Here is a 21,680-nt window from a genome sequence, read left to right as displayed (position 1 = left end):
TTTCCATTATAGTTATTACAAGATATTGAATGCAGTTCCCTCTGCTATACAGTAAATCCTTGTTTATTTTATGTATGATGGTGTGTGTCTGTTAATCCCATACTCCCATTTATCTCTGCCCCCTTTCCCCTTTGGTCAGCATACGTTTGTTTTGTATGTCTGTTAGTCTGTTTCTGTTTGGTAAACAAGTTAATTTGTATTATTTTTTTAGATTCCACATAGAAGTGGTGTTTTATAATATTTGTCTTTCTCTGACTTACTTCACTTAGTCTGATAAATCTCTAGGTTCATCTATGCTGCTTCAAATGGCATTATTTCTTTTCTTTTTTTTAATGGCTGAGTAAGAATACTCTGTTGTGTATATATTACCACATCTTTATCCATTCATCTCTTGGTGGCCGTTTAAGTTGCTTAAGTCTTGGCTACTATAAAAATTGGCTTCTATTTAACTTCATATGTCAGAGTATGACTAAATGTTTAAAAATGAAATCATTTGAGATTTGTTTTATGACTCAGAATATTGTCTGTTTAGGTGACTGTTCCATATGTACAAGGAAGGAAGATTCTGCTGCTGTTGGGTAGAGTGTTCCTCAAATGTTAATTAGGTCAGGTGTGTTGATACTGTTGTTAAAGTCTTCCATATCCTTGTGGATTTTCCATCTACTTGTTCTGTTGATTACTAAGAGAGGAGTGTTGAAATTTACAAGCATTGTCACAGATTTGTTCTCTGTCTCCTTGCAGTTTTGTATGTTTATACTTCATGTATTTTGTGATTCTGTTGTTAGATTCATAAACATTTAGGGTTGTTTGCCTTCTTGATTATTTGACCTCTTTATTGTTATGAAATGACCTTCTTTACTCTGGTAATAGTCTTTGCTTAAAATCTACTGTTTGATATTAATATAACAAATTCAGCTTCACTCTTTTTGAATAGAGAGTTAGCATGGTATATCTTTTTCCACCCTTGTACTTTTAAGTCTACTATGTCATATTTTAAAGGGGTTCCTTGTTTTTTAATCCAGTCTTATGACAGTGAATTTAGATTATTTACATTAAATATATTTATTTTTTTCTTTTTGGCTGCACTGCAGGGCTTGTGGGATCTTAGTTCCCCAACCAGGGATTGAACACTGGCCCTCGGCAGTGAAAGGGCTGTAGTCCTAACCATTGGACCGTGGCCTGCCAGGGAATTCCCATCTTTTTTCTTTTTCTTTTGGTTCCTCTGTTTCCTCTCTTTCCTGCCTCCTTTTTGCATTAGTTGAATATTGTCCTATTTTAATTTATTAGCTTTTTGGTTATATCTGTGCTACTTTTTTAGTGGTTCCTCTAGGAATTGCAAAATACTTACCTACTTAGTTTTTTATTCCTGTAGGTAAATAAAGTGTCAGAACCACAAAGGTTCACTTATCCTAGTCCCGTCCCCAATGCTGTCACATATATGTCTATAGTTGGCCCTTTTTATTTATGGGGGACTGATTCCCAGGACCCCTGCAGGTAATCAACATCTCCAGATGTCAAGTCCCCTGATAAGGTGGCGCAGTACAGTCGGCCTTCTGTATCAGCCTCTGTTTACACTGAAAGCCCCACTGGACGTTGTGACAGTTTTTCGCTCTCAACCATTATACTATTTCAAAACGCTTAAGAGTTGAAACTACCTTTTTTTGTTTGTTTTTTAATTTGTTGCTCTTCCTTTGTTCCTGAAAGTCCAGTTTTCACTCTGGTATTATTTCTGTTTGTTTTACTATTTTTACCATTTGTTTTAAAGCAGGATTTCAGGCATCAAATTCTTGTAGTTTTTCTTTATCTGAAATGTTTTAATTTTTCCTGAATTGTTGAAGGGTATTTTTGAAGGTTATAGAATTCTGGGTTGATACTTCTGTAAGCACTTTAAAGCTGTTCCACCCTTTGCAGTTATTTGAATTATTGTTCTCTCGTGCGTATTGTTGTTTTCTATTGCTGTTTGTAGGTTTTCCCTCAGCTGTATGTTCTGGGATCCTTCCATACTATGGCTTGCAGGGGCCCCCTTTGCTTGATCTCCTGGCCAGAAAGATGTGATTTCTTTGTAGTTTCTGTAATTTGAGCCTCCCTTGAGGCAGGGGCCAGAAAGGGCGGGGGGAGTAAAATCACAAACCTGGGGTTTCCCTCTTACTTTTCAGCTCCGGGGGACCCTTTCGTCAGTCTTATGCCCGAAAGACAGGGTTTCTCTGTGTTTTTTTCTGTTCATGTTTCTTGCCACGATCCACTGTGAGCTGCTTCTATTCCAGGAGAAAAAATAGGGAAACAAGCCTCTGCTTGTTGTTGGTTGTTGCTTCCTCTAAGTTTCGACTCTCCTAGCCAGTCCTTGTGCTTTTACCCCACCCCCCACCCCGCCCCCAGCCCCCAGTGCTTTGGTGGTTGCTTCTTCTTTACTCTGTCCAGAGGTTTTAGTTGCAGCTTGGTGGAACCCTTGGCTCTAGTGAGCTTATGCCATCTTGACTTGGCTTTGGGCCACATTCTTCTTAGGAGCTGCATGGTGTTCCCTTGTGCGGAAGTACAATATAATAGTCTTTTTATTTTAGTCAGTTCCTTATTGGTGGATGTTTAAATTATTTACAGCTTCTGGCTGTTGCAAACAGTACCAAAATGAATGTATATGTACATATGTTATATGGTGAATTCTTAGAAAGGGAATTGCTGGATTAAAAAGTATGTATTATTCTGTAATTTTTCATAGATACTTAAACATAGTATGCTTCTGGATTTTACTTGCCATTTTAAAAAAGGATTTATTTATTTTCATGTTTAGCTGCACTGGGTCTTTGCTGATGCTCACGAGCTTTCTCTAGTTGCAGTGAGTGGGGGGGCTTCTCTTTGTTGCAGTGCGTGGGGGGCTTTCTCTAGTTGCGGTGAGTGGGGGGCTTCTCTTCGTTGCAGTGAGTGGGGGGGCTTCTCTTCGTTGCAGTGTGTGGGGGGCTTTCTGTAGTTGCTGTGAGTGGGGGGCTTCTCTTCGTCACAGTGAGTGGGGGGCTTCTCTTCGTTGCAGTGCGTGGGGGGCTTTCTCTAGTTGCGGTGAGTGGGGGGCTTCTCTTCATTGCAGTGCGTGGGTGGCTTTCTCTAGTTGCAGTGAGTGGGGGGCTTCTCTTCGTTGCAGTGCGTGGGTGGCTTTCTCTAGTTGCGGTGAGTGGGGGGCTTCTCTTTGTTGCAGTGAGTGGGGGGCTTCTCTTCGTTGCAGTGCATGGGGGGCTTTCTCTAGTTGCTGTGAGTGAGGGGCTTCTCTTCGTTGCAGTGCGTGGGGGGCTTTCTCTAGTTGCTGTGAGTGGGGGGCTTCTCTTCGTTGCAGTGCGTGGGGGGCTTTCTCTAGTTGCTGTGAGTGAGGGGCTTCTCTTCGTTGCAGTGCGTGGGGGGCTTTCTCTGGTTGCTGTGCGTGGGGGGCTTCTCTTCGTTGCAGTGGGGGGGCGTCTCATAGTGGTGGCTTCTGTTGTTGCAGAGCACAGGCTGTAGGTGTGGGGTCTTCAGTAGTTGCGACGTGTGGGCTCAGGAGTTGTGGCCCAGGGGGCTTAGTTGCCCCACGGCATGTGGGATCCTCCTGGACCACGGATTGAACCAGTGTCCCCTGCATTGCAAGGTGGATTCTTAACCACTGGACCATCAGGGAAGACCTTATTTGCCATTTTTAAAATGTATTTTAAATTTTAGTTTAATAACTATGATTGGCCCATCATTTCTTTTGTGGAAGGGAAGGTGCTTCTCTTTGTTAGGTTTTGGTGTCACTGTTATCCTGGATTTTTTAAAAAGGACTTTTAAAATATTTTCCTTTTCTGCCCTCTGAAATATATTGAAAACCATCTGAGCTGTTCTACGGATAAGAGTTCACTGACATCTTCCTCAGTTTCTCCTATCATTATTGGTTTGTTTTCTGTTGTTTTTTTTTTTTTTCCTATTTTTGATTTAGTTTTGGTGTTCAGTAATTCTTTGACAGTTGTCCTTACACTCAGGGTTTAGACTTCATTAGCATCATTTTAATAGCTTCCGTACCTGTGGTGGTTCTCGTATATCATCACCAATTTTATTTATTGTACTCAGTCCCACCTTTAAAAATTTTTTTTAACTGGAAGAAAATTGCTTTAAATGTGTTGGTTTTTGCCGTACAACAACACAGATCAGCCATGATTATACATACATCCGCTCCCTCCCTTCCTCCTACCCCACGACTCTAGGTCGTCACAGAGCACCAGGCTGGGCTCCCTGCGTACTCCCATACCATCTCACCAGCCATCTGTTTTACACAGGGTGGTGTATTTATGCTACCTTCTCCTTTCGTCCCGCTCTTTTCTTCCCTCACTGTGTCCAGAAGTCCATTCGCTCTATCTGCATCTCCGTTCCTTCCCTGCAGTTAGGCTCATCAATACCACTTTTCTAGGTTCCATGTATATGTGTCAGTATACTATGTTTATTTTTCTCTTTCTGACTTACTTCACTCTGTATTAGAGGCTCTAAATTCATCCGCCTCACTGGAACGGACTCAGATTGTTCGTTCTTTGTCATGACCGAGCAGTGTTCCCCTGTCCGTCTGTATCACATCTTCTCTGCCGTTCGCCTGTTGATGCGCATCCAGGTTGCCTCCATGTCCTGCTGTTGGAAGTGTGCTGCTGTGAACACTGGGCGCACATGTCTTTTCCAGTTATGGTTTTCTCAGGTATATGCCCAGTAGTGGGATTGCTGGCTCATAGTTCCCACCTTTTTTTGATGAGGTTAGTTCTGGTTGGGCCCTGTAGATTGCCTCTGACTGTGCGCTTCACTGTTCTACTTCCTCTTTGTGGACACTTGAATTTATGACCGCGTTCACCTTTCAGTCTCCTACATCCGTTAAGGTTCAAAAAAGAAGTGTCTTAAAGGCTCTTGCTACTACTCTGTTTCTGTCTGGTTCTCCTTGGAGTTTTTATAGTTGTGCTTTATGTTGTTTGATTGTGTGATGCCAGTTTATTTGGTTTATTAATTCATGCAGCAGCTAACTCAGGAATCTACCACGGGCCAAGCACTGTCATAAGTACTAGGCCTGACAAGTCCAACAAAAATTGTCCTGGCCATTGTGGCGGTTTCAGTCTAGTGGAGGCATATGTTAATTGAATGAAACTCTTTAAGAGTTGAAAATGTGATAAAATACTATGAGGGAAAAGATTTGAATGAATGAGGAGCTGGCTGCTTGAAGGAGTGGGAGGGAGTATCCTAGACAGAGAGAACAGCTGTGGGGAGGCAGAAAGCTTTGCGAGGTCCAGGAGGCCAGTGTTACTGAAGCCGAAAGGAAGGGAGGGTGGCTGAGGTTGGAGCAGTCGGCAGGGCCCACCTCACGGAGGGCCTTCTGGGTCTCAGGAAGGAGTTTGGATTGTAATCCAAGTACGGTGGGGACCACTGAAAGGCTGAAAGTTGAGGACTGACACAGTTCAGTCATATTTGCTTTTATTAAGTTGTTCATGACTTCTATATCTTCATTGTAGACTGCATCCTTTATCATTACAAAATGTTTGTTTAATTTAGGGATTTAAAAATTCTGCTTTCTATGAACAAAGCTAGTGGAGGTGATGGAATTCCAGTGGAGCTATTTCAAATCCTGAAAGATGATGCTATAAAAGTGCTGCACTCAATATGCCAGCACATTTGGAAAACTCAGCGGTGGCCACAGGACTGGAAAAGGTCAGTTTTCATTCCAATCCCGAAGAAAGGCAATGCCAAAGAATGCTCAAACTACCGCACAATTGCCCTCATCTCACACGCTTGTAAAGTAATGCTCAAAATTCTCCAAGCCAGGCTTCAGCAATACGTGAACTTCAGATGTTCAAGTGGGTTTTAGAAAAGGCAGAGGAACCAGAGATCAAATTGCCAACATCCGCTGGATCATGGAAAAAGCAATAGAGTTCCAGAAAAACATCTATTTCTATTTTATTGACTATGCCAAAGCCTTTGACTGTGGATCACAATAAACTGGAAAATTCTGAAAGAGATGGGAATACCAGACCAACTGACCTGCCTCTTGAGAAACCTATATGCAGGTCAGGAAGCAACAGTTAGAGCTGGACATGGAACAACAGACTGGTTCCAAATAGGAAAAGGAGTACGTCAAGGCTGTATATTGTCACCCTGTTTATTTAACTTCTATGCAGAGTACATCATGAGAAAGGCTGGACTGGAAGAAGCACAAGCTGGAATCAAGATTGCTGGGAGAAATATTAATAACCTCAGATATGCAGATGACACCACCCTTATGGCAGAAAGTGAAGAGGAACTAAAAAGCCTCTTGATGAAAGTGAAAGAGGAGAGTGGAAAAGTTGGCTTAAAGCTCAACATTCAGAAAACGAAGATCATGGCATCTGGTTCCATCACTTCATGGGAAATAGATGGGGAAAGAGTGGAAACAGTGTCAGACTTTATATTTTGGGGCTCCAAAATCACTGCAGATGGTGATTGCAGCCATGAAATTAGAAGACTCTTACTCCTTGGAAAATTATGACCAACCTAGATAGCATATTCAAAAGCAGAGACTTTGCCAACAAAGGTCTGTCTAGTCAAGGTTATGGTTTTTCCAGTAGTCACGTATGGATGTCAGAGTTGGACTGTGAAGAAAGTTGAGCGCCAAAGAATTGATGCTTTTGAACTGTGGTGTTGGAGAAGACTCTCGAGAGTCCCTTGGATTGCAAGGAAATCCAACTAGTCCAGTCTAAAGGAGATCAGTCCTGGGTGTTCTTTGGAAGGAATGATGCTAAAGCTGCAACTCCAGAACTTTGGCTACCTCATGCGAAGAGTTGACTCATTGGAAAAGACTCTGATGGTGGGAGGGATTAGGGGCAGGAGGAGAAGGGGACACCAGAGGATGAGATGGCTGGATGGCATCACTGACTCGATGGACGTGAGTCTAGGTGAACTCCGGGAGTTGGTGATGGACAGGGAGGCCTGGCGTGCTGTGATTCATGGGGTCACAGAGTCGGACACGACTGAGCGACTGAACTGACCTGAAACTTTTATGAACCCTTTTTGTTTTCATTTTCTACCTGGGACATCCTGTTGAAAATAGCTAGTAGGGGGTTGGTTGGAAATAATGTCTCTGGGGTTATGAAGAGAGGTCTGGGTAGAGAAATGCATTTAGAAGTCATTGATATTTGGGTGGTAATTGAGTCCACTGATAATTAAGGGAAAGCAGGAGAATCTGTTGAGGACTAAACTTTGGGGAATTAAGAGAGATGTATGGCAGAGGAACACCAGTCAGGGACAATGAATCGTTTGGCAGAAGGAAGTTGAGAAGGGTGTTGTGGCTAAATATGTCAGATGTTTTCAGAGACAGGCTGGATAAAACAGGTGATACGTTATAGCACTTTCTGTCTCACCTATCAGTTGGTGTTGAGTTTGCAGTTAATTTAATAATCTTATTTAATCTCAGTCTATATTTAGGCTATAACATGATGCTTCCTGTTAGCTTATGTATTGAAAAAATTAAAACAAATCATTTAAGCAGTTAAAAGTAAGAAACTGTAGAACATATTTTCTAAACACTACATAATTTCAAATATGCAGAAAAGCTGAAAGAATAGTACAGTGAACACCCAGTATACCTTTCTCTTGAATTCACCAATTTTTTAAAAAACATTTTTGCTATATTTACTTTCTCAGTCTTTTAAATTTTTCTTTTTGCTGAACTGTTTGACAGTAAATTGCAGGCATCATGACATTTCACTTCTAGATTCTGCAGCATACTCAAGACATTTAATTTAACACAGATATAATATTCCATTTCAAATTTTCCTAATTGCCCTTTACTGCTGTTTTGTCTTTTTGTTTATCCAGGATTCATTCAAGGGTCATGTGTTGCTTTTAGCTGACATCTCTTTTGTTCCTTTAATCTAAAGCTGTCCTGTCACTTTTGGAGAGGGAAAGGTTCTTTTGTGACAATGACTTTTTGTTTTTTTGGGCCACATCGTTCAGCTTGTAGGATCTTAGTTCCCTGACCAGAAATCAAACCCAGCCCCTCAGCAGAGGAAGCATGGAGTCCTAACCACTGGGTCACCGGGGAATCCCCAGCAATGACATTTCTTAATTGTCTAGGCCAGTTGTCTTCAGAGCGTCTCACTGTTTGGGTTTATCTGATTGCTTGTTATAGACTCAGTTTAGATGTTTTTGGTGGGAATTCTGTGTAAGTGATGTTGTGTCTTCCTTTGCGCGTCTCAGCAGAAGGCATGTCATCAGTTTGTCCCATTATTGACAATAAGTTTGATCACTTTGTAAAGGTTGAGTCTGCCTTTTAAAGGTTCCTTTCCCTTTGAAAGGAACAGGTAATTTATGAGGTGATATTATGGTGAGAATATCCCATTGCCCATCAGGCTCTCACCCAGTGGTTTTAGCATTCATTCAGGCCTTGCCTGAATCGGTTATTACACTCGTGATTGCATAATGATTTTTTTCTGATTTTTCATTCTTTCATATATTAGCATTTGAAGAGCTCTCCCTTCCTTTCTTTTGAGTGTTACTGTGGACTGATAGATTCTTTTTTAATTCATTGTGAAAACTTAAGAGATTTTTATGTCATAATAGTTTTTGTGCCAGATATTTAAGAAGCAAGATTCTTTGGTAATGTTACTTATAATGTTTCTGAACTGTTCTAGAAACGTTTTATTTGGAGAAGAAACTAAAGAGGTATAATACTGTGTAAAATTTTTATTTTTCAAAGGCTAAAAGAGATTAGTAAATGAATTCTTCAACTTTTGTTGAAGCCAGAATTTCACCTTTTCTACTATAGTGAAATTTCTTGACTATACAGAAAGTAGCATATTCAGAAATGGTTGAAGAACCATTGAGTTCAGTGGTAAGTCCCACTCCAGTATCCATGGGCAGAGGAGCCTGGTGGGCTACAGTCCATGGGGTTGCAGAGTCGGACCCAACTGAGCTCATAGTGGTGCTGATTTTCAGGGGCTTCCTTGGTGGCTCAGATGGTAAAGGATCCGCCTACAATGCAGAGACCTGGGTTAGATCCCTGGGTGGGTGAGATCCCCTGGAGAAGAGAATGGCTGCCCACTCCAATATTCTTGTCTGGAGAATCCCATGGACAGAGGAGCCTGGTGGGCTGCTATCCATGGAGTCGCAAAGAGCTGGACACGACTGAACAACTAAGCATACTATGGAAGTAAACTTCTCAAATATAAGAAACTTTCCTCTGAAAATAATTAGAAAATATTTCAGGCATTCAAAAAAGTTTGAAAAATAAGATAATGTACACTCTTTAACACCCTAGCCAGATTTCGTAAATACTGACATTTGCTCCGTATTTGTTCCAGTTCTGTCTATTTTAAGAGAATATTAGAGGTTAACATTCTCTCTCCTTTTCCCTTCCTTGCTCCTCCAGAGGTATTTATTTTCCTGAAGTTGGTGTGTTTTATGCTTGTCCTGTATATGTTTATGGACTTCCCTGGTGGCTCAGACGGTAAAGAGTCTGCCTTCAATGCGGGAGACCTGGGTTTGATCCCTGGGTTGGGAAGATCCCCTGGAGAAGGAACTCCAGTATTCTTGCCTGGAGAATTCCATGGACAGGGGAGCTTGGCAGTTTACAGTCCATGGCGTTGCGAACAGTCGGAGACAACTGAGCAACTTCCACTTTCACTTACGTATGTTTATATGCCATTATTGTTTTACGTTTAAAATTTTTACGTAGATGGTCTTTGGGTGTTTAATTAACTTGCTTGTTTCACTTTTTAAAAAGTATTCATTGTTCGTGTTGATACACCTAGTTCATTTGTTTTTAAATACTATGTAGTATTCCATTATATTTATCCATTTCCTCCTGATGAACATTTAGGTTATTTCCAGTTTTGGGGGTGCTTCTTTAGAGCGCGTATCGTGTACTCTTATCAATTCTTAAATCTATATGTAGGTGTATATTTTTATATGGGTTTCTTTATCTGAGGCTTACATCTTTATTTCAGTTTTGGTAGACTCCTTATTTTGCTGGAATTTCACAGAGAATGCTGTTAGTATTTTGCAGTTGTTTTAAAGGGAGGGACTACTGAAATGTGTTTTAGCCTTGTGTTGTTAACCCAGTGGGGTAGGGTTGTGGAGTAGTCCCTAGATACATTTCCAGACCAGGGTTCTCCAAAGAACTTTCTGTGGTGATGGAAATGTTCTGTATATGTACTGTCCAGTCTGGTAAGCCACTAACCATACATGGCTATTAAGCACTTGAAATGATGCCTTTTGTTAAAATTTTTGCTTTAGATGTCCCAACTTTCTAACTCTGTCATTGATCTCCTTTAGCTGCTATTTCTGCCACCTGCACAAAGGACTCTTGTTATTTCTCTTGCCTTTTACCTGAGAGGTTGACTCCAGTGGTTTTTTAACAATAGGGGAGAAAGTCTAATGCAGTAAAGAGCATAAGCTTAAGAGACCGGTGGACTTCTCCTTTACTGTAACTCTTAGTGGCACAGACTGTTACCTTGGACCAGTCATTCAGCCTTTCTACATGCATCTTTAAAAGGAGATGATAATAATAATATCTAGTTCATGGAGTTGATGTGGAGATAATGCATTTAAATGTGTTTATTAGCACAGTTCCTCTCTCTGGCGTATAGGAAGCCCTTGTGAAAGCTAGCTGCTCCTATTTTTCCTGTTATTACTAAAATGGGAGATTAGGGAATGGAGACAAAGGAGATTCACCGGAAGAGCACAAACTTGTGAGTAATAATCTTAAAGCTAGATTGAGACACTATTCCAGATCAAAGGGAGATATCCTTGTTACTTTGGACAAATTAGTTTCATAATTTTAAAAAAAGTGTGTGTCAGTTGCTCAGTGGCGTCTAACTCTTTGCAACCCCATGGACAGTAACCTGCCAAGCTCTTCTGTTGATGGAGTTCTCCAGGCACAAATACTGGAGTGATTAGCCATTACCTTCTCCAGGGGATCTTACTGACCCAGAGATCGAACCTGGGTCTCCTGCATTGCAGGCAAGATTCTTTACTGCCTGAGCCACCAGGGGAGCCCAATTTTAAGAAGATGACTAGTAAATAGATTGTTGTTCAGTTGCTAAGTCGTGTCTGACTCTTTGCGACCTCATGGACTATAGCCCACCAGGCTCCTCTGTCCATGGGATTTCCCACGCAAGAATACTGGAGTGAGTTGCAATTTCCTTCTCCAGGGAATTTCCCTGACCCAGGGACTGAACTCCAGTCTCCTGTATTGGCAGGTGACTTCTTTACCACTGAGCCACCTGGGAAGCCCGGTAAACATATTACAGATGATTTATTTTGTTATGCCATTCATGGTTTATGTGTAACATTAGATTAAAGAATGAGACTTGATTAGATACTGAATATTAACTTCTGTTGGAAACAAACTTCACTTACCCAGTACACCAATACTGAGTGTACATCTTTCTTCCCTCAGATAGCAGTTAGAAATAGGGAGACAACATTAACATTTTTTTCCATAGAAGCACATATATATAGAGTTACGGGGTTGAAAAGTCTGAAAATATTGTAAATATCCTTCTTAGTATTAATACAGTAAAAATGTGTAAGCCAAACTGAAACATCTGCAGTGGCATCTGGATTTTAATCTTGGCCTGACTGTACCCCTGAATCTCTGCCCTTTGTAGGTAGTTTTGCTTTTGGGTATCATTTGTTGAACACTTTTTTACAGTAAAACATGGCCTGTGCTCTCAAGAAGTTAACACATGAGCTGAGGACCCGTGAGTAATTGCCTGTAGTATAAACGTGCTCACGCTATAACAGAGAGCTGTACAAAGTGTCAGAGAAGCACCGGGCCCAGAGGCCCAGAAGACGGAAAGGTAACATATGATCAGGGCCTTGAAAAAGGTCTAGGATTTCTCGCAGCTTCAGCAAATGAAGGCAATATCTATTTAAAATGTATAGACAAGTTTTTAAATGAAAACAATGGGAAATTAACAAATACAGATTGTGCCAACAGTGTATATTTAAAAAACCCAGGCGTGTAGAAAAGGACCCCAAGCAATAGTTAACACTTAAGTGTTATTGACCAGTTCTTCCAGAGAGCTCAGAGAAGAGGTGTCCCCAACCCTATCAAGTAAACGTCTATTATGGAATTCAGAGGAGTGGAAAGTGTTGCCTCAGCAACTGCCAGGTTATTTAAATAGTGTACATAAAAACATAATTCTTCTTAAGGTAATAATCTGTCACATGGGCCAGAATCCTTGTTGTTCAGTCAAGAAACTCTCTCCCTTAAGCCAGTCTGTGTTGGAAATACATTGACAGATTCCTGGTCTTTGGTTCCCCTCCCCACTCCACCCCACTCCCCATGCAGACCACTTTCCATCCTTAGCATTTTCTCTTTGTGGTCTTATTAATGTCTTTGATTAGGCTTCAGTTTCCTTTCACACCAGTCCTCTTCTAATCGTGCCTTGGGGCGGCCTCTTAGCTTTCTTGCCTTGAGTTTCCACAAAAGCTCTACTTTTTGCTTGGTAGGGGGAATATCCAATTTCAGTAAAGCCCTAATTTTCAAACTTTACTGCACATGGGAATTATCTGGGGAGAAAGATTAAAAATACAGATTACTGAGCTTCACCCGGGGTTCTGTAAATTTGAGTTGCATTTTGATACTCTACTCTTAACAGTTTCGGTTCAGTTTAACAGTTTCGGTTCAGTTCAGTTCATTCACTCAGTCGTGTGCAACTCTTTGCGACCCCATGGCTGGCAGCACACCAGGCTTCCCTGTCTATCACCAACTCCCAGAGTTTGCTCAAACTCTTGTCTGTCAATTCGGTGATGCCATCCAACCTTCCCATCTTCTGTCATTCCCTTCTCCTGCCTTCAGTCTTTCCCAGCATCAGGGTCTTTTCCAATGAGTCAGTTCTTCTTGTCAGGGGGCCAAAGTATTGGAACTTTAGCATCAGTCCTTACGATGAATATTCAGGACTGATTTCCTTTAGGATTGACTGGTTTGATCTCCTTGCAGTCCAAGGGACTCTGAAGAGTCTTCTCCAACACCGCAGTTCAAAAGCATCAGTTCTTCGGCACTCCGCTTTCTATATGGTCCAACACTCACATCTGTACATGACTACTGGAAAAACCATAAGTCACCTTCGCAAAGAGTCGGACGTGACTGAGCGACTTCACTTTCACCTTCACCTCACTGGAAAAACCATAGCTTTGACTAGAAGGACTTTGTTGTTAAAGTAACATCTCGGCTTTTAAATATGCTGTCTAGGTTTGTCATAGCTTTTCTTCCAAGGAGCAAGTGTCTTTTAATTTCGTGGCCGCAGTCACCCTCTGCAGTGATTTTGGAGTCCCCCAAAATAAATTCTGTCACTGTTTCCATTGTTTCCCCATCTATTTGCCATGAAGTGATGGGACTGGATGCCATGATCTTAGTTTTTTGAATGTTTAGTTTTAAGCCAGCTTTTTCACTCTCCTCTTTCATTTTCATCAAGAGGCTCTTTAGTTCCTCTTCGCTTTCTGCCACAAGGATGGGGTCATCTGCATATCTGAGGTTATTGGTATTTCTCCCAGCAATCTTGATTCCAGCTTGTGCTTCATCCAGCCTAGCATTTTGCATGATGTACTCTGCATAGAAGTTAAGTAAGCAAGGTGACGATATACAGCCTTGACGTACTCTTATCCCAGTTTGGAACCAGTCCGTTGTTCCATGTCTGGTTCTAACTGTTGCTTCCTGACTTGCATACAGATTTCTCAGGAACCAGGTAAGGTGGTCTGGTATTCCCATCTCTTGAAGAATTTTCCGCAGTTTGTTGTGGTCCACACAGTCAAAGGCTTTGGCATAGTCAATGAAACAGAAGTAGATGTTTTTCTGGAACTCTCTTGCTTTTTCAGTGATCCAGTGGATGTTGGCAATTTGATCTCTGGTTTGTCTGCCTTTTCTAAATCCAGCTTGAATATCTGGAAGTTCTCGCTCAGTTCACTCAGTACTATTGAAACCTAGCTTGGAGAATTTTGAGCATTACTTTGCTAGCGTGTGAGATGAGTGCAATTGTGCAATAGTTTGAATATTCTTTGACATTGCCTTTCTTTGGGATTGGAATGAAAATTGACCTTTTCCAGTCCTGTGGCTGCGGAGTTTTCTGAATTTGCTGGCATACTGAGTGCAGCACTTTCACAGCATCATCTTTTAGAATTTGAAATAGCTCAACTGGAATTCCATCACCTCTTCTAGTTTCATTTGAAGTCATGCTTCCTAAGGCCCACTTGATTTCGCACTCCAGGATGTCTGGCTCTAGGTGAGTGATCACACCATCATGGTTGTCTGGGTCTTTAAGATCTTTTTTGTATAGTTCTCCTGTGCTTTCTTTAACAGTGTACCATGTGATTTTGCTGTACTTCTAGTTTTAGGATGGATAGTTTCAAGGCAGCGTCTCAAACTTTATATTTTGGCCACTCTGGACAGCATGCTGTGCTGTGCTCAGTTGTGTCCAAGTCTTTGTGGCCGTGGACTGTAGGCTGCCAGGTCCTCTATCCGTGGGATTTCCCAGGCAAGAATACTGGAGTTGGTTGCCATTTCCTCCTCCAGGAGATCTTCCTGACCTAGGGATCGAATCCACATCTCCTGCGTCTCCTGTCTTGGCAGGTGGATTCTTTACCACTGAGCCACCAGGGAAGCCCCTGTGAGGCAGGCAGGATCCAACTAGGGATGGAACCAGTGCCCCCCTCTGTGGAAGTGCAGAGTCCTAACCACTGGATGTCAGGAAATTCCCGAGAAGTGTTTTTCAGATTGTGGGCTGCATGCAGCATGTTTTAAAAGCAGAAAAAGAATGGAATAGAAGGTATTAAAATGGGATGGAAGAGAAGATATTAGTCTAAGTGAAAGTGAAAGAAAGTGAAAGTCACTCAGTCGTGTCCGACTCTTTGTGACCCCATGGACTGTATAGTCCATGGAATTCTCCAGGCCAGAATGTTGGAGTGGGTAGCTGTTCCCTTCTCCAGGGGATCTTCCCAACCCAGGGATTGAACCCAGGTCTCCCACATTTCAAGTGGTTTCTTTACCAGTTGAGCCACAAGGGAAGCCCAAGAATACTGGAGTGGGTAGCCTATCCCTTCTCCAGTGGATCTTCCTGAGCCAGGAATCAAACCAGGGTCTCCTGCATTGCAGGTGGATCTTTTACCATCTGAGCTATGAGGAAAGCTAGGAGTAGTGCTTAAAAGACTTTACTTTGGGGCTATATACTAGATTGAGATATAAAATGTATTCTTACTTTGGGTCATGGACAAAAAGTTTGCAGACTGCCCTCTCAAGGTTATGTGTATAGCCTTAACCTGACTCGTACTGACTTGCTCCCCAAAGTGGTGGTGCCACTTTAGGGTCCCGAAGATGATATATCAATGTTTCTGTTGTTATCTGTTCTTCTCAAAAGTTTGTTTGGATGGACTTTAAGATTTTTGTCTGTTGATGAGTATGAAACAGTATCTCATTGTGGTTTTACTCTGCCTTTTCCGGATAGCTAGTGAGGTTGACGTTAATCACTTTTTTCTTTAATACAGGAAAATTAATATAATTTATCTGCTAGATATTATATCAGTGTTGCAATGGTAATGAGGATAATCTTCAGTGGTATATTATAAATACATTTCCCTGAAGAGTGGAAATGACTTGACTTGCTAATACTAGTGATTGACAGTTGAGGGGCGTAAGTGGTTTAATTTTACGAGTTTTCTCTTTATACACTATGTTCTATGCTTAAACCTGAATCTTTGAATTTGGCATAATGACCTTATATTTGTATTCATACAAGACCATCAATAGCCATTATTATTAGCATCATTTTATTGATTTGAATATTAATATTTTTATGTATTTGCATCGATAACCTGCCCAGTATTTTTCTTAAAATATTATAGTAAAAATGTATGCATATGATGTTGAAGACTCTAAAAGGATAAAAAAAACTGGCCTTTCTTCCTTCCTTTCCTCCATTTCTCCTCCCCAGGAGCAACTATGAAAAAGAGCCTTATATGACCTCTTAGATGGATATACTATATTGCTCTTCCCTCCCTTTTTTTGTTTGTTTCTAATTTCTTTTCTCAAATGACATTCTCTCATCATTTTGTAGCTGGCTTTTTCTTCTACTTAATAACATATCTTCAAGATTTTTTATTTCAACCCATATGAATATTACCTTATTCTTTTCAACTGCTATATTGGATGCTATTATCTACATGCATTGTAATTTATGATTTAAGTATTGATGTATATTTAGGTTAAACGAAAAAACCCACAAAATACACACAAACTGTTGCGTTAAGTATTTTGTAATTATTTAAGTGCATGTGTCTGTTTATCTGTAGAATAACTTCTAGGAGGTGGAATTGCTGGGTCAAAGGGCTATGCCTTCAGATAGATTTTTGCCAAATTGCCTTCTTAACAATTGAACTTATTTAAACTCTCCCAATAATACTTCAGAATGAACTGACCAGTATTTAATGTTAACTTTGAAAAGTGCTCACATTGTTAAGTATGTATATAGTCGTAGTTTGAATAGACCCTATTTTGTGGTTTCCAGCTAGATACTGGAGTGTAGAATTTGTGAGCCTTTTTTTGCCTTTCTCCTCTTACCTCTAAACCTAATAGAAAGCAGACATACTTTAGCTTAAGATAAAGCTAAATGAACTGTTAAATCAGAATACAGTGGTTATCCAAAATCTTGTAGAATCTGTGAAAGCTGATCCTTCAAAATTAGATGTTGGACAGTGTTTCTGTTACTGTCTAATTTACTACAGAAGAGTACTATCAACAGTCTTTTTTAGGAAAAAACATTAACTGCTCTCATTGATAGTCTTTAAATAGCAATTTTCTGAGTTTCTCATTATAAAAGATTGATATACTGTGTTAAATACTGTTTTAATCAGTTGCCTTTTTTTTTGCAAGTGACAGAAAACCAACATGTTCACTTTAAGCAAGCGACTTGCTTCAAGTCACACTTGGTTTGTGTGACTGGGAAGTTTGAGTGACAGCTTCTGCCGGTACTTTTCTCCCACTCCTGCTTCTTCTGTTTTCTTGTCTTTGTTCCCTTCTTCCACAAGGGAGGTAAAGGTGGGTTGGCCCCAGACCACCTCTGGCCACCATCTTGGAAAGAACGAGCTTCAGAGCACTTCTCACTCAGCATCTGAATATAAAACCTCAGGCAGGACTCTAGCTGGCCCGCAGTGCCAACGACCGGGAGAAGGAATACTGTGTGTGGGGACCCCATCAGAATCAGGTGGTGTAGGGGGGAGGTAAGTCTCTAAAGAGAGTGATGCTGGCAAATGCTGCCAGTAAAAGAAGCATGCCAAATCTTTCTTAGGTCTAAGAGGTGGGTGTTCAGCTGCAGAGGTGGAATAGATACCATGAACAGGTAAATTATAAGGTAACAAATGGCTCAGAGAGGCGACAAGAATTCAGAAGAGTTTGGGGGAATTAGTCTTTTGCAGGAAATGGTACCAGAGTCAAATGTTACGGTGGCCATGTTATATTCCACACCACTTGATTTCTTGCTTCATAAGGTCACTTTTATCCATCTTTTTCTTTGTTCTCACAGCCAGACTCTGAATCCAGGTCTTTATTTTCTTGGTAGTTGCAGATGCCCTGTCTCTGATCTGTTCCCCTTGTCCTTTTCATTGTACACACTGAAACCAGAGAAGACTTTCTAGAACACTCTTCTCATGTCCCTGCCCTGCTCAGAAAGCCTGTAACAACCTTCATTACTGCCTGAATAAAGTGCTGTGCAAATGCCTACACCTAACATTTAAGGATCCCTGTGTTCTGGTCCTCGAACTACTTTTGCAACCTTTGCTTCTGCAATCCTTTGCTTGGACTCTGTTTGACAGCATTTTGCATAAACAGCCGAGAGGAACACAGGCACTCTCTCTATAAGCAGGTTTGACTTGTATTTCTTCTCTTGGATTTGAGGGATTCCTCTAGGCTCAGTCTTCGCTGTAATCCCTTTCAGCTTTCTCTTATTTATACTTATGCAGCTGAGACCCAAATAATTTCCAGAAGACAGTGAAATGGACTGGATTACCATCATGATGCTTATCACTAATATGATGATTCCGTGATTTAGTTGAATCTGTGAAAATTGCATCTTTGTAGTAGATGAAAATTTGCTGAGATGAAGGAGGTTTCTTTACTTACTACGTAGGGTGGGTGCTCAGTCACTAAAAGTTGTGTCTAACTCTTTGCAACCCCATGAACTGTAGCCTGTCAGGCTCCTCCGTCCATGGGATTTCCCAGGCAAGAATACTGGAGCGGGTTGCCATTTCCTCCTCTAGGGGATCTTCCCGACCCAGGGATCGAACCTGCATCTTCTACTTGGCAGGTGGATTCTTTACCACTGAGCCACCAGGGAAACCCCTTACTATGTAGGCTCACCTGTGAAGTCTGGCCTAGGGTGATCCCTTGACCCTTTTTCTACAGAAAGTAATGGATATAGTCTTATTTGGAAAATCTTTCCAGTGAATGAATATGGGGAGTAGTGCTTTGTGTAAAAGCTCTTGGCCTCTTATATCCTTTAGTATACTTTCTTCTCCTGGTGTCCTGTACCCTTTTAGTTTGTACCTAATGAGAGTTAGCTGGACCTGAGGAGAGCTTAGGAATGGGGAACAGAAGAGGCAATCAAGAGGTGACCAGCAACCCAAAGCCATGGTTACCATAAAGCTTAATTGTGAAAAGTGAATTCAGTGTTAACTGATCTTGATAAAATTAATCCTTATATTTAAAAATACATTTCTTGTTCTGTAAACATCATTGGAGAGTGTAATAATACTAATGCAGGCATAGCATTTTAAGAGAAGCATGTTTCTTCCCACAAATTTTCTTATTAAAATACTTCATAGACTTTTTCAGAGGATTGACTAAATATGCATGCTTGTTATAAACTAAGCTCTCAAATGATATATATTGGTATATTTATTTACATCCATGGGTATTCCTGGGCTGGACATCGCAGCTCATCAGTTGGCAAACAGGCACCTGCTATTGATGAATTTATGCTGACAAATTAGAGCCTGTTGTCTGTTTCTTAAGAGAACCCCCGACCTCATTTTCTCCCAGTATTGCAACGTTGCTTGCCTTCTCTCTTCCTTCTTGCTTTCTGTCTCAGCCCTAACCTTGAGCGTCACCGTGGCACTCAGGAAGAACTTCTGGCCAAGGAAAGGGCTGCGGCACCAGTGGCCTTCCTGTCTGGTTGCTGAGAGCCGTTTCTTAGTGCAGCGGGGCACCGTGCTGCGCCTGTTCTCTTGGAGATATCTTTTTTTCACTTATATTCTTGTCAGGTCTTTCACAAATACACTGTTAACTTTTTTTTTTATTGTGGTTACCTGTAAACCAGTTATCCCCTCTAGGTAATTGAGAACTGAATATAATTGCAATATGTTTTTGTACTTCTAGTTTGGGATATAATGGGAAAACTTTGCATTTAGATTTTCTACAGACTTAAAGATCAGAGCTAAATCATTGCATCTTGGTGTTCTTTGAACTTGACAGTTATTAGAAAAATAGAAGTATGACATGTCTCTTTTCGGAGATATACATCCAAACAGGAAAAACGGGAAAACCCGTAGTTTGTGGAGGTTGAGGTGTTGATTTGTAACTATACCATTTCTTTCTTTACAGGTAGGCGAAAACCAAGAGTACATCGGCCTCGCTCTCCAATATTGGAAGAAAAAGACATCCCGCCCCTTGAATTTCCCAAGTCCTCTGAGGATTTAATGGTGCCTAACGAGCATATAATGAATGTTATTGCCATTTATGAGGTACTGCGGAACTTTGGCACGGTTCTAAGGTTATCTCCTTTTCGCTTCGAGGACTTCTGTGCGGCTCTGGTGAGTCAAGAGCAGTGCACACTTATGGCAGAGATGCACGTTGTGCTTTTGAAAGCAGTCTTGCGTGAGGAAGACACTTCCAATACTACCTTTGGACCCGCCGATCTGAAAGACAGCGTGAATTCCACGCTGTATTTCATTGATGGCATGACGTGGCCAGAGGTGCTGCGGGTGTACTGTGAGAGTGACAAGGAGTACCATCACGTTCTTCCTTACCAGGAAGCGGAGGACTACCCTTACGGACCAGTGGAGAACAAAATCAAGGTTCTGCAGTTCCTAGTGGATCAGTTTCTCACCACAAACATCGCCCGTGAGGAGCTGATGTCTGAAGGGGTGATCCAGTATGACGACCACTGTCGGGTCTGTCACAAACTCGGGGATTTGCTTTGCTGCGAGACCTGCTCGGCGGTGTACCATTTGGAATGCGTGAAGCCGCCGCTCGAGGAGGTGCCGGAGGATGAGTGGCAGTGTGAAGTCTGTGTAGCACATAAGGTGCCTGGTGTGACTGACTGCGTTGCTGAAATCCAAAAAAACAAACCCTATATTCGACACGAACCTATCGGATATGACAGAAGTCGGAGGAAATACTGGTTCTTAAACCGGAGACTCATAATGTGAGTAAATCTGGTCTTAGACTTTTTTGTGTGTGTATTTAAAATTAAGCCAGCTTCCTTCATGATTGGTGTAGCAGAGCTGTGCTGCCGATGTGATATAAAGTTTTGTGATTTAATACAGAGTTGTATGCGTGCGTGCTAAGTCGCTTCAGTATTGTCCGACGTTTTGCAACCCAGTGGACTGTATGTAGCCTGCCAGGATCCTCTGTCCATGGGATTCTCCAGGCAAGAATACTGGAGTGGATTGCCATGTCCTTCTCCAGGGGATCTTCTCCACCCAGGGATCAAACCTGTGTGTCCTACGTCTCCTGTATTGGCAGGTTGATTCTTTACCACTAGCACCATCTGGGAAGCCCAGTGAGTTGTATAGTTTAATAACTGCTAACTTGAAGGAATATGTGCATTAAAACAAGTTTTTACAATTGTAAGGACAGAAGGGTAGATGAGAAAAAGCAAAGTACACACCATTGTATTCAGTACCTAGGATGGAAAAATTAATTACTTAAAATTACTTAAAGACATTAATTACTAGATGGAAGACCACATGCCACTGTGGGCCCTTCGCCCATTAGATTCCCTGCGCCGCCCCCCGGGATAGGCTCCATCCTCACTTTAGCGTTAGGATTTTCTTGCTTCTCTTTTTAGTTCTGCTGTATCTGTACGTCAAATGGAGCAGCAAGAACAGACCGCTGTCTCAGGAAAGATCGGTGCGGTCACACTGATTGCAACCTCCCGGAAGATAAACCCAGCAAACTCATGGTCATAGTCTTGGCTTGTGCTTTCCCGAGGGTTTTCAAGAGATTGCTTCCAGGCAGGGCGGGGGGAAGAGTGGGGGAAAGTCTGGGGAAGCAGAGGGTTGAGCTCAGTGGGGGTGAGGGACAGGGTTGCAGTGTGGACTTGGTTTTGGACAGCCTGTAGAGGTATGGTCAGAGAGAGCGGGCTGCTTTGTAGTTTCAGCTTCTAAAGTTTTCAGAGCCTTCTTCAAGCTCTCAGAACTAGGTCAAAGCAGAAAATTTGTCGTGGGATGAAATGAAAGAGAGGAGAGGAGAGAGGAAACTTCATCAGCTTAAGGCCAGACCGGGCCAGGTAGAGAGGAGGAGCTTAGCCAGGCCCACCCTTAGTTTTTAAAAGTGAGCAAATTTCAGAGTTTTGTGCCATTGTCGTCTTGCAGTGTTGCTGCTGAGAAATCTGAACCCATTCATTGATTCTTTGTGTCTAACCAGTTTGGAGTTACCTGGAAGCTTAATGACCCTCCCCTTTGCCTTGGTG

At 41.7% G+C, this 21,680-nt stretch overlaps 1 protein-coding gene across 2 annotated transcripts in view; it reads left to right on the top strand.

The window, feature by feature from the left end:
* The window catches only part of BPTF (bromodomain PHD finger transcription factor), a 134,666-nt gene that overhangs the window by 21,302 nt on the left and 91,684 nt on the right, over positions 1-21,680 (top strand). For both annotated transcript variants that reach the window (XM_027517714.1, XM_027517715.1), the window contains exon 2: positions 19,589-20,411. In XM_027517714.1, the coding sequence (XP_027373515.1) occupies positions 19,589-20,411 (823 nt within the window). The remainder of the gene's footprint in view (positions 1-19,588; positions 20,412-21,680) is intronic.

The sequence above is a fragment of the Bos indicus x Bos taurus genome, chromosome 19 (assembly GCF_003369695.1).
Source record: "Bos indicus x Bos taurus breed Angus x Brahman F1 hybrid chromosome 19, Bos_hybrid_MaternalHap_v2.0, whole genome shotgun sequence".
Lineage (NCBI taxonomy): Eukaryota > Metazoa > Chordata > Mammalia > Artiodactyla > Bovidae > Bos > Bos indicus x Bos taurus.
This window is presented reverse-complemented; position numbering and strand designations above follow the sequence as displayed.